The sequence below is a fragment of the Musa acuminata genome, chromosome BXJ2-11 (assembly GCF_036884655.1).
Source record: "Musa acuminata AAA Group cultivar baxijiao chromosome BXJ2-11, Cavendish_Baxijiao_AAA, whole genome shotgun sequence".
Classification (NCBI taxonomy): Eukaryota; Viridiplantae; Streptophyta; class Magnoliopsida; order Zingiberales; family Musaceae; genus Musa; species Musa acuminata.
In genome coordinates, this window is record NC_088348.1 from 4,346,036 (window position 1) to 4,359,678 (window position 13,643).

At 36.8% G+C, this 13,643-nt stretch overlaps 1 protein-coding gene across 1 annotated transcript; it reads left to right on the forward strand.

Annotated features, from left to right (window-relative positions):
- The first annotated feature begins 48 nt into the window (after positions 1-48).
- On the forward strand, positions 49-12,701 carry LOC135587008 (uncharacterized). Its single transcript, XM_065131537.1, is given in 26 exon segments — positions 49-223; positions 558-621; positions 801-859; positions 2,209-2,284; positions 2,354-2,425; positions 3,079-3,166; positions 3,289-3,613; positions 3,616-3,743; positions 3,818-4,038; positions 4,125-4,150; positions 4,242-4,347; positions 4,424-4,520; positions 4,778-5,002; positions 7,450-7,660; positions 8,000-8,063; positions 8,246-8,304; positions 9,739-9,814; positions 9,887-9,958; positions 10,611-10,698; positions 10,821-11,106; positions 11,109-11,260; positions 11,335-11,555; positions 11,642-11,667; positions 11,756-11,861; positions 11,951-12,044; positions 12,302-12,701. Coding segments are annotated over 26 exon segments (3,333 nt in total). The 5' UTR covers positions 49-61; the 3' UTR covers positions 12,531-12,701.
- Positions 12,702-13,643: the final 942 nt, after the last annotated feature.

Consider the following 13,643-nt stretch of genomic DNA (forward strand, 5'->3'; position numbering starts at 1 on the left):
ACCGCTTCCTCCTCCTCCTCCTCCTCACCTTCGTGATCTCAGGAGACTCGAGCGAAAGGAGATGAGGGAAGGGAGACCAGCCTGGTTGCTCATCCCAGGAGTGGCACTCCTGCTGTTTTTGTCTTCGTTAGAAGAGGGTTCGGGGCAGCTGACGGAGCCCAGCTTCAGCAGAGCTGACTTCCCTTTAGACTTCGACTTCGGAGCTGGGACGTCGTCTTATCAGGCAAATCTCTGCGCACTGGCTTCTCATCTCGTTCCATAGTGGGGGTGTTAAATCCTCGATCACCGTCCGTGACCTGTTCTTTATAGATTCTTAGGAAGGATGTTTTCCCCCTTTGATGATGCTTACTGGGAATCACTCAGTGCACTCTCACATGCTTTACTGCAAATCTTACCTAATTATGTGTGAGACTGCCCCCATCACTCCATCTATTCATCATCTTCTTGAGTTTTTCTTGATATGAGATATAGCAGAGAGAACATGAGAGATTGCAGAGAGAAAAGTGGTGAAGGGCGATGAAGATGAAAAAGGTATATAACTGAGATTGCGTATGTAGGTGGAGGGAGCAGTATCTGAGGATGGAAGAAAACCAAGCATTTGGGATACCTATACTCATGCAGGTGAACATTCCTTGTTTCCTCTTCAATTACTTCACTCGGTATTATTATTTACCAAACTAATAAATAATATGTTAAAATAATTTATGCACAAAGAGTTTGAAATCTGGAACTCTTGTAATTTGTTGTTATTTTTGGGATGAATAACTTGGGGATTTGAATGGGGATGATGAATGTTTCAGGGCGAATGCTGGACAAGAGCACAGGAGATGTGGCTTCCGATGGCTACCACAAATACAAGGTCTGCAACTTCTGCCTTAATCTATGGAAAATAAAATAAAATAAAAGAAAATAGAATTCTTCATTTAAAGGTGTCACAAAATTACTTGTTCCAATCTAGACCCTTCTTGTTCCTTGTTCTATTGTGCCAAATTGTCTGGACAAAACATGTTTCTGGCTCCAACACTGTGGTAAAAGGAAGAAGGATTTATCCATAGAAATCAAAACATGTCCCATGTTAATGCCATCTATGAAGACAAACATAAAATAGAACAGTAATGTATAGAGCAACTTTTTCTTAAGTTATGCATAGGACATACAAAATGTTTTAATCATACCTAAGTGCTTTTATTTTCACAGGGAGCAAAATGGCCATGACTCAGATTCTTGACAACTGTGTGATAGATAGGGGATCTAAATTTCTTTATGAACCTTTTTCTCCAAAGCCTACTCATCATAGATTTCTCTGACTGGTAAACTTTTAGTCTCTACATGGCCTGACCAGTTCTTGGATCGGAAATTGACCATGATGCAATAACCTGTTTTTTCACCTACAACTCGGTTTCAAGAAAATATGCACTTATGCTGTCCCACAAAAGTCAAAGAAGAGACACTTTTGATCACAATATTAGAAACTTTAAGCATACTTACATTTCTTAGTAATGTTTACTTCCCATGTTTGTCCAATTATAATTGTCAATGAGATATATATGACATAGCTAGCATTTCTAAAGTCCTCTATGTTTAAATATTAATAATGTGGGTTTTTCCCCTGTTGAAACTTGAAAAAAAAAAAAGAGTAGAATTCTGAGTTTTCCTGATGAGTAATTTGGTGAATTTTCATCGAAATCCATTCATTGAATTCTTAGGAGTACAAATGCAGTCATCAGAAACTTGTTCTGAAACTTTGCCCTTTTCCTTCTCTGAATATGGGATATATGAAGAATAGTTGCACTATTTAATAAAGCAATTTCAGGATGAAAAAAGATTGTTTTGTTAAAATATGTGATATGTTGAAGGAATACCACCAAAGTTTATAAATATATGATCAGTTGATTCTTCAAGTTCTCAAACTCATCAACAAGGAAAAAAGAAGGAAAAAAAAAAAAGTCTTGCTCTAGCTATACCAATACCGACATTTTTGCAAGTTTATTAGCTACCAGTTCTATCAACTTTTTTGTTTATTTATGGTCCAAGAAATCTTCTCTGATATATATAGACCACGGCCTAGTGTAATTTAAGCTACAAATAGGTCACCACTAAGTTTAAGATTATTAAGCACACGTAAGGAGTATCCAAATAAAAAAATTTCAAAGACATAGGCTTATTCATCAGGGGTGAGTCTTTTTTACAAGTGAGGTAATATTTCAGGAAGATGTCAAGCTGATGGCTGAAACAGGACTGGACTCCTACAGATTCTCCATCTCTTGGTCCAGGCTTATCCCAAGTATGACTTGATAGAAACTTTTAGATCTCAGACAAAAATGGTGTTGTTTATTTGATGTTACTTGTGCAGATGGTAGAGGAGCTGTTAATCCTAAAGGCTTACAGTTTTACAACAACCTGATTGATGAGCTAGTAAAATATGGCGAGTCTTTCTTTTAAGTGTGTTTTCAGTATGTGTGATTATGCAATTATAATCTACCTCTCAACTGGAACTGCCAACCAATTAGACGACAAATCAACACTACTGATGAATTATCATGTATGAAAAATGCTTAAACTTCTCTTCTTGGAAATTATTCCTTTAGTGAGGCAATCATTTCTTGAACAAGATTAGAATGAACTATGAAACTATCCGACAAGCTTCAAACTGTATCTGTTCATAGCTAAATCATTTCCGAGTGTTACTCTCTGAATATTAAATTTACTGGCAAACTCTATAATTAAAACTAAATCAATCTCTTGCAAAGAAGCTCGATGAATGATAAACGAGGGAAAATCATAAGAGATAAAAAAAGAGAATGTACATTTTGCATACTCATAGAGATAAGGCATTCTTTTGTGCATGATCCAAATAGATAATCTACACTTGATAATTATATGTTTCGCAATCATGTAAACACATAATAGCTGCAAGAAAGATTAAAAAAACAAAAACAAGATACAATTATTTCCAGAAGTAGCAGTAAGCAATGTGATACATAAGATTTGAATTTAATTTCTGTTTGAGAATGGATTTTTATGATAGTCAATATCCAATCCTGGTTCATAAATTTATTCCTTTCCTGAATGCTGCAGGAATCAAACCTCATGTGTCACTATACCATCTTGACCATCCCCAAGCACTTGAAGATAAGTATTCAGGATGGTTGAGTCCCAAAATGGTGTAAGATGTCCTTCGATGACTAGCATACTTCAATATCATTACTCATTAGTACACTTTCTCAATCCCAAAACTAATTTTGATAATCTCAGCCAATTAAGCTGATATGTAAAGATGTGTTTCAGGGATGATTTCACAGCATTTGCAGATGTATGCTTCAAGAATTTTGGTGATAGAGTTCCTCGATGGACGACTATTGTTGAACCTAATATAATGTCACTGGGTGCATATGACATGGGAACACTTCCACCAAATCGGTGCTCTTATCCATTTGGCATCAATTGCACAGTAGGAAATTCGACGACAGAGCCCTACATTGCGATTCACAATGTCCTATTAGCCCATGCATCGATCGTCAAATTATACAAAAGCAAATATCAAGTAAGTCATTTGCCTTCTTCACTTTGTATTATCCACTATTTTACCACGTCAACATTGATTTTATACATTTACCATTTATACAGGTAGAGCAAAATGGGTGGATAGGCATCAATGTCTACACTTTCTGGTATTATCCATTCACAAACTCTTCTGCAGACATTGAGGCAACCCAAAGAATACTTGAGTTTTATGTTGGCTGGTATTTTATTTAATTTAGTGTGCGCTATCTTCTAGTCTCACGCGATTGTGTTCTAACGAGCCATCCACTATTAGGATCCTAAATCCATTGGTGTTTGGAGACTATCCTGAGGTCATGAAGAAGTTCGTTGGCTCGCGACTCCCATCCTTCACCAAATCTCAGTCTGAACAGATAAAGGGCTTATTTGATTTCATTGGCGTGAATCACTATTCTTCAATATATGTCAAAGATAACATCAATGCTTCAGAGATGGGTCTTCGTGACTTTGTAATGGATTCCTTAGCCTTGGTGACAAGTAAGTTATTCTCTTGCTCTTTTGATTCAGATTTGCATTGTGTTTTAAGCTGTAGTGAGCTACTTACTACTGATGCTTCGATGTAGGTTCAAGGAATGCGACACCTGGTCAGGTAAAAAGAGTAGAGTTAGTCTTCCTACCATGATGTAGTTTCTTCACTGTAAATGCTTGAAATTGGCTAACATCTGCTGCAACATAACCAGTATGACCCTATGGCACCTTCAACATTCGATCCTCGGGGGCTGCAATACATGTTGGAGTATCTCAGAGATGCCTATGGAAATCCTCCTCTTTTTGTTGAAGAAAATGGTCAGTTTAACCACTCCTTTTCATCATGGATTAAAAAGATGCTTTGTTTTTCATCAAGTACCGTAATTTCTATCAGGCTATGGCATAGGAAGGAGAGAGAGTGACGACCTTAATGACACCGATAGGATCAATTACCTAAATGGCTTCATCGGTAGCACGCTCGATGCTATCAGGTCGATATTGATGTCTTGATTACAAGCATATGATAAGCCTCCAAACGTAGGAAGTATTGCTTTAGATTTACCATCATGATTTTTTGAGCTTTTATTAAAAATATAAATAAACACTTAAACAATCTTAATATAATTAAAAATATGATTTTTTTAGAGCTTAATGATAGTAAAAGATCGATATAGCCAACCCCAAATAGTTGAAACATTATGACAATTTTATCGTTGTTAATACTTATAGGAGGATCTTTTGTTTGCAGAAACGGAGCGAATGTGAAAGGTTACTTCGTTTGGTCGTTCATAGATGTCTTTGAGTTTTTGACTGGGTATCAATCTCGTTGCGGATTATACCATGTGGATTTTGACGATAAAAACCGGAAAAGAAAGCCGAAGCTCTCTGCTGGTTGGTACTCTAAGCTTCTTGAAAGAAAGGATGGCATGAAACTGAACAAAACTGCAATGGATACAGAATACCATGCTCGGTGGTAACATTCCTCCGCACAATTCCTGTGTTAAATAGATTTAGATCACACGAGTCAGTTTTCTCGTCTTGAGCAAATACAGGCACTCGAATTAGCTCAATAAAAAAAGGGATCTAAAACTGGTAGGACTGTGAAAATAAAGTGGTCTACTCCTTCATATTAAGTGTTTTTGTATGAGTTCAAGCATGTAGTTCAAAAGTTCCTGCAGTGGTTTGAGTTATATTTCACCTCATCCACAAAAACTGGAGAATTGTTATTGGACGATCTATAATGCAGCACTTGTTGAAAGAAAGATTTTACCAAAGAAAGGGATGATAATGAACCTCGATACTAGTTGTGATGGATGTGGATATCATCTCCTTGAATCAGCATGAATCTTTAACCACCCCACTCCATTAAACAGGCATGAGATTGTTCTGCAAGCTGCATGCATAAGTTGGTTGGCACAATTAAACTGAGACTGCTTGTCACTTGTGTTAGAGATGCTTGCAAAAAGTGTGGCAGGGAAATCATACCTCTTATTGTTGGAGATGCTCTGAACTTAAATGTAATCTGTCTCCAATTGCATCTCCTTTCTTTCTTTCTCTGAAAAACAAAAAAATAAACCAGGGGAAAATCTCAGAGGAAGTGTCTGAATGGTACATTGATCAAACAAGAAACCAGTCTCAAAGAATTGAAAAGCTCCAATGCAAAGAAAAAGAAAATTTATCAAGGTGAGGCAGATGTTCGAGAGAAAGTATAGCATAAAAAATATAGATCAATTTTAAATGGCATTGCATTTACACTTGAATGGACAAACTCTTCTTATGGACAACCAAAAAAGGCTCCCAAAAGTGGTCGCAGAGTGTTGTTGCTCCATCAGCAGGCATCCAGCACCCACAGACAACCAGATAATTTAGTTGGATCACTGTTGAACACACAAATACTTCTCTCCCACACTCGTAGAAAGAGCAATGCAAGTGATACAAGAAAGCAAGGGGAACTAACTTTATTTGAGCCAAGAATTGAGTCCTTCGAACGTGTAACTTCAAGCATATCTTCCATCTCCGATCAACCTGTGGTAATGAAGTACAGCAGCAGTCGAGGAGTTCATGCCTACCAGAAACCATTGATACTTCTCTCCGGCAGGAACGGAGATCAGACATCAGATTCATGTCAATTCATTCAGAAGACTGCAGATCATAGATGTTAAAAAGTTATTTAGGCTCTCAAAGAAGAATAACTAACTGTAAGGATTAAGAGATAAGGAATTCACATCGAGGTGTTAGCCATCCTACACAACTTCATCAGCTTCTCTCAGTCGGTATGTTTATGCATACCCTGTGATTTTGTTGATGAGCTGCTTCTCACGAGAATAACTCTTTTACAGACAACAGCTTAAAATTTAAAATCTCATCTAATAAATTTTAACACTATTTGAGGAGGATCTCAATAAAATCAAAATCAAAATTAATACAAAAATATGCGGTGTTCATCGCATGTCTGACCAACTCCATTCATCAACAAAGCCAGAGTTGTGGTATGCTCTTCATCCAATAAATTCCATCTACATTTTGGCTTCTTCTTCCTGTCTGACCGGCGCAGGTCATACATGGGACAAGCATGAAAGAGAAAACCACCGTTAAAAGAGACTTTCATGTTCTGGCTGACACGATGTTTCCCACAAGTCTCCAATCCAATCTTAAACCAAGTGTAGATGCCACTTTCTCTCTTTGACTGCTTAACGCAATGGTAATAATTATAGTTGTCATGACCATCAAATTAGGTCTTCTTTTAAAAGTTTTATAGAGCTTTACTAATAATTAATAACTATAGTCCGGTAAAATTTTCTTAACTATACGAGGAAATCTTTTTGAGAAAAGTCGATGATAGTTTACGTAACATTATGGGTTTTGAGTTCAAAATTTATTTTTATTATTTATTTTTAAAAAAATAATATATAACTATTCTCATCAAGAATTAGATGCTCACAAGGAATTGTTTGTTTGTTGTCTACTTCTTGATCATGATATAGTACTAAATATGTTTATCAATTACTAAAAATCAATAAACAATGAGGAGTACTAACATATTTGAAAAGGTGGTGTTTGTTAGTCCAATCGATAAGGATGGGCTCAAATTCTATTGTTTAGAATATATTCTTTGAAAAAAAGAAATAATACACAAACTATTCTCATAAAGAATTAGATGTTCATAAGGAATTGTTCGTTTTGTTGTCTACTTCTGATTGTGAATATATTATGTATCAATAAACAATGAGGAGTTGTATACTAAAAAAATAATAAAAAATGTAGGACCAAAATATTATCCCTTCCATTGACTTCGCCCACAAAATTCGACCATTATCATCTTCGTGAAGGCCATCTTTTTGCGCGCCATGCTCAAATAAAATACTAGCAGCACAAGAGGGGCGCCGGCACCGGACGGCTACTTGCGCGGCTTTGACCGCTTCCTCTTCCTCCTCCTCCTCCTCCTCACCTTCGTGCTCTCCGGAGACTCGAGCGAGAGGAGATGAGGGAAGGGTTGCTAATCCTAGGAGTGGTCCTCCTGCTGTTTTTGTCTTCGTTAGCAGAGGGTTCGGGGCAGCTGACGGAGCCCAGCTTCAGCAGAGCTGACTTCCCTTCAGACTTCATCTTCGGAGCTGGGACGTCGTCTTATCAGGCAAATCTCTGCGCACTGGCTTCTCATCTCGTTCCATAGTGGGGGTGTTAAAAAAAATCCTCGATCACCGTCCATGACCTGTTCTTTATAGATTCTTAAGAAGGATGTTTTCCCCCTTTGATGATGCTTACTGGGTATCACTCAGTGCACTCTCACATGCTTTACTGCAAATCTTACCTAGCTATGTGTGAGACTGCCCCCATCACTCCATCTATTAGTCATCTTCTTGAGTTTTTCTTGATATGAGATATAGCAGAGAGAACATGAGAGATTGCGGAGAGAAAAGTGGTGAAGGGGGATGGAGATGAAAAAGGTATATAACTGAGATTGCATATGTAGGTGGAGGGAGCAGTATCTGAGGATGGAAGGAAACCAAGCATTTGGGATACCTTTACCCATGCAGGTGAACATTCCTTGTTTCCTCTTCAATTACTTCACTTGGTATTATTATTTACCAGACTAATAAATAGTATGTTAAAAGTAATTTCCATGCACAAAGAGTTTGAAATCTGGAACTCTTGTAATTTGTTGTTATTTTTGGGATGAATAACTTGGGGATTTGAATCGGGATGATGAATGTTTCAGGGCGAATGCTGGACAAGAGCACAGGAGATGTGGCTTCCGATGGCTACCACAAATACAAGGTCTGCAACTTCTACCTTAATCTATGGGAAAAAAAAGAAAAAGAAAATAGAATTCTACATTTTAAAGGTGTCACAAAATTACTAGTTCGAATTCCTTGTTCTATCGTGCCAAATTGTCTTGACAAACCATGTTTCTGGCTCCAACACTGTGGAAAAAGGAAGAAGGATTTATCCATAGAAATCACAACATGTCCCATGTTAATGCCATCTATGAAGACAAACATAAAATAGAACAGTAATATATGTAGTAATTTCTTCTTAAGTTGTAAAAGTAAATATATAGTAGCTTGGTTTGTTCATGGTTATGCATAGGACACATACAAAAGGTTTTAATCATACCTAAGTGCTTATATTTTCACTGGAAGCAAAATGGCCATGACTCAAATTCTCGTTCTTTACAACTGTGTGGTAGATAGGGAGCCCTTTGGAAATATATGGTCACAAGAAGAAGGGGATCTAAATTTCTTTATAAACCTTTTCTCCAAAGACTACTCATCATAGATTTCTCTGCCTGGTAAACTTTTAGCCTCTACATGGCCTGACCAGTTCTTGGATCGGAAATTGACCATGATGCAATAGCCTGTTTTTTCACCTACAACTCGGTTTCAAGAAAATATGCACTTATGCTGTCCCATAAAAGTCAAAGAAGGGGCACTTTTGATCACAATATTAGAAGCTTTAAGCATACTTTCATACATCCCTCACTAATGTTTTCTCCTCATATTTGTCCAATTATAATTGCCAATGAGATATGTATGACATAGCCAGCATTTCTAAAGTCCTCTATGTTTACATATTAATAAGGTGGGTTTTTCCCGTGTTGAAACTTGAAAAAAAAAAGAAGTAGATTTCTGAGTTTTGCTGATGATTACTTTGGTGAATTTTCATCGAAAACCATTTATTGAATTCTTAGGAGGACAATTGCAGTCATCAGAAACTTATTCTGAAACTTTGCCCTTTTCCTTATCTGAATATGGGATATATGAACAATAGTTACACTATTTCAGTAAAGCAATTTCAGGATGAAAAAAGATTGTTTTGTTAAAATATGTGATATGTTGAAGGAACACCACCAAAGTTTATAAATGTGTGATCAGTTGGTTCTTCAAGTTCTCAAACTCATCAATACAAGAAACAAGAAGGAAAAAGAAAAATTCTTGCTCTAGCTATACCAATATTGACATTTCCCCCTATTGTAAGTTTATTAGCTACCAGTTCTGTTATTAACTTTTTTGCTTATTTATGATCCAAGAAGTCTTCTCTGATATATATAAACCATGGCCTACTGCAATTTAAGATACAAATTTTCTTATAAGCCACCACTAAGCTTAAGATTATTAAGCTCGTGTAACGAGTATCCAGATAAAAGATTTTCAAAGACATAGGCTTAATCATTAGGGGTGAGTCTTTTTTACAAGTGAGGTAATATTTCAGGAAGATGTCAAGCTGATGGCTGAAACAGGACTGGACTCCTACAGATTCTCCATCTCTTGGTCCAGACTTATCCCAAGTATGACTTGATCGAAACTTTTAGAGCTCATACAAAAGTGGTGTTGTTTATGTGATGTTACTTGTTCTGCAGATGGTAGAGGAGCTGTTAATCCTAAAGGCTTACAGTTTTACAACAACTTGATTGATGAGCTAGTAAAATATGGTGAGTCTTTCTTTTAAGTGTGTTTTCAGTATGTGTGATTATGCAATTATAATCTGCCTCTCAACTGGAACAGCCAACCAATTAGATGACAAATCAACACTACTGATGAATGATCATGTATGAAAAATGCTTAAACCTCTCTTCTTGGAAATTATACCTTTAGTGAGGCAATCATTTCTTGAACTAGATTGGAATGAACTATGAAACTATCCAATAAGCTTCAAACTGTATCTGTTCATAGCTAAATCACTCCCGAGTGTTACTCTCCGAATATTAAATTTAACTGGCAAACTCTATAATTAAAACTAAATCAATCTTTTGCAAAGAAGCTAGATGAATGATAAACGAGGGAGAATAATAAGAGATAAAAAAAAAGAGAATGTATATTTTGCATACTCAAAGAGATAAGACATTCTTTTGTGCATGATCCAAGTAGATAATTCATACTTGATAATTATATGTTTCACAATTATATAAACACATAACAGCTGCAAGAAAGATTAAAAAACAAAAACAAGAAACAATTATTTCCAGAAGAAGTAGCAGTAAGCAATGTGATATTTAAGATTTGAATTTAATTTCTGACTGAGAATAGATTTTTATGATAGTCAATATCCAATCCTTGTTCATAAATTTATTCTGAATGCTGTAGGAATCAAACCTCATGTATCACTATACCATCTTGACCATCCCCAAGCACTTGAAGATGAGTATTCAGGATGGTTGAGCCCCAAAATGGTGTAAGATGTCCTTCGATGACTAGCATACTTCATTGTTATTACTCATTAGTAAACTTCCTCAATCCCCAAAGTAATTGTGATAATCTCAGCCAATTAAGCTGATATGTAAAGATATGCTTCAGGGATGATTTCACAGCATTTGCAGATGTTTGCTTCAAGAATTTTGGTGACAGAGTTCCTCGGTGGACGACTGTTGTCGAACCCAATATAATGTCACTGGGTGCATATGACGTGGGAATACTTCCACCAAATCGATGCTCTTATCCATTTGGCATCAATTGCACCATAGGAAATTCGACGACAGAGCCCTACATTGTGGTTCACAACGTCCTATTAGCCCATGCATCGATCGTCAAATTATACAAAAGCAAATATCAAGTAAGTCATTTGCCTTTTTCACTTTGTGTTATCCACCATTTGACTATATCAACGTTGATTTTATACAGGCAGAGCAAAACGGGTTTATAGGCATCAACGTATACACTTTCTGGTATTATCCACTCACTAACTCTTCTGCAGACATTGAGGCAACCCAAAGAATGCTTGAGTTTTATGTTGGCTGGTATTTTACTTAATTCAGTGCGCATTATCTTCTAGTCTCACACGATGGTGTTCTAACGAGCCATCCACTATTAGGATCCTAAATCCGTTGGTGTTTGGAGACTATCCTGAGGTCATGAAGAAGATCGTCGGCTCGCGACTCCCATCCTTCACCAAATCTCAGTCTAAACAAATAAAGGGCTTATTTGATTTCATTGGCGTGAATCACTATTCTTCAGTATATGTCAAAGATAACATCAATGCTTCTGAGATGGGTCTTCGCGACTTTGCTATGGATTCCTTAGCCTTGATGATAAGTAAGTTATTCTCTTGCTCTTTTGGTTCAGATTTACATTGTGTTTTCAGCTGTAGTGAGCTACTTACTACTGATGCTTCGATGCAGCTTCAAGGAATGAGACACCTGGCCAGGTAAAAATAGTAGAGTTAATCTTCCTACCATGTAGTTTCTTCACCGTGAATACTTGAAATGGGCTAACATCTGTTGCAACATAAACAGTATGACCCTACGGCACCTTCATCATTCGATCCTCAGGGGCTGCAATACATGTTGGAGTATCTCAGAGATGCCTACGGAAATCCTCCTCTTTTTGTTGAAGAAAATGGTCAGTTCAGCCACCCCAAAACAATGCCTTTTCATCATGGATTAAAAGGATGCTTTGTTTTTCATCAAGTACTATAATTTCTCTATCAGGCTATGGCATAGGAAGGAGAGAGAGCGGCCTTAATGACACCGATAGGATCAATTACCTGAATGGCTTCATCGGTAGCATGCTCGATGCTATCAGGTCGATATTGATGTCTTGATTACGTGCATATGATAAGCCTCCAAACATAGAAATTAATGCTTTAGATTTACCATTAAGATTTTTTGAGCTTTTATTAAAAATATAAATAAAAATTCAAATGTTCTTAATATAATTTAAAATATGATTTTTTTAGAACTTAATGATAGCAAAAGATCGATATAACCAACCCCAAATAGTTAAAACATTATGATAATTTTATCATCGTTAATACTTATAGGAGGATCTTTTGTTTGTAGGAATGGAGCGAATGTGAAAGGTTACTTTGTTTGGTCGTTCATAGATGTCTTCGAGTTCTTGACTGGATATCAATCTCGTTTGGGATTGTACCATGTGGATTTTGACGATGAAAACCGAAAAAGAAAGCCGAAGCTATCTGCTGGTTGGTACTCTAAGCTTCTTGAAAGAAAGGATGGCATGAAACTGAACAAAACTGCAATGGATACAGAATACCATGCTCGGTGGTAAAATTCCTCTGCGCAATTCCTGTGTTAAATAGATTAAGATCACACGAGTGGGTCGATTCAGTTTTCTCAATTCCTGTATGAGCAAATACAGGTACTCGAATTAGCTCAATAAAAAAAGGATCTAAAACTTTTAAGACTGTGGAAATAAAGTGGTCTACTCGTTCATATTTAAGTGTTTTTGTATGAGTTTAAGCATGTAGTTCATAAGTTGCTGCATATGAGTTATATTTCACCTCATCCACCTAAACTGGAGAATCGTTATTGGACGATCTATAATGCAGCACTTCTTGAAAGAAAGATTTTACGGAAGAAAGGGGTGATAATGAACCTTGATACTATGTTGTGATGGATGTGGATATCATCTCCTTGAATCTGCTATTCCTGTTTTCTTCAAGTTGCCAGCGAGCCAAACTTTCATAGTCCATGTATCGTGTCACTTTCGCATTCGGCGACCAACAACTGGATATGGTATTTGTAATAGTTACGTAAATCTAGGAGAGAGGAAATTGGTGGATATTTGATAGACAGCAGCTCGAACCTGCAGTTCCATTGAGAAATGCCTATATAAATTGGTTTCTGATGGCAAGCACGAATCTTTAACCTCCCCACTGCATTAAACAGGCATAAGATTGTATTGGCCGTGTTCCTCAAACTGCATGGATAAGCTAGTTGGCACAATTAACACAAGAACTTGTCACTTCTGTTAGAGATGCTTGCAAAAGTGTGGCAGGGAAATCTTACCTCTTATGTTGGAGATGTTCTGAACTTTGAATGCAATCTGTCTCCAATTGCATCTCTATCTTTTCTTTCTCTGGAAAAATAAAAAGGTCAGAAAGGATCCGAAAGAACGTAAAAATCAGATAGCCTAACTCATTATTCCCGCGAGGAAGAATTACTGCAGCTGTGGTTTCTTGTAAACAGCATGAAATCACAGCAGATGATAAGAAAGAAAGTGTACAACTGAAATTTCCAACACCAGAAGATTAACTAGAAAGTTAAAACACAAATGCAACTGCCAACCAGGGGAAAAACTGAGAGGAAGTGTCTGAATAGCACATAGATCAAACAAGAAACCAGTCTCAAAGAATTGGCCATAACTTTGAAAAGCTCCAAT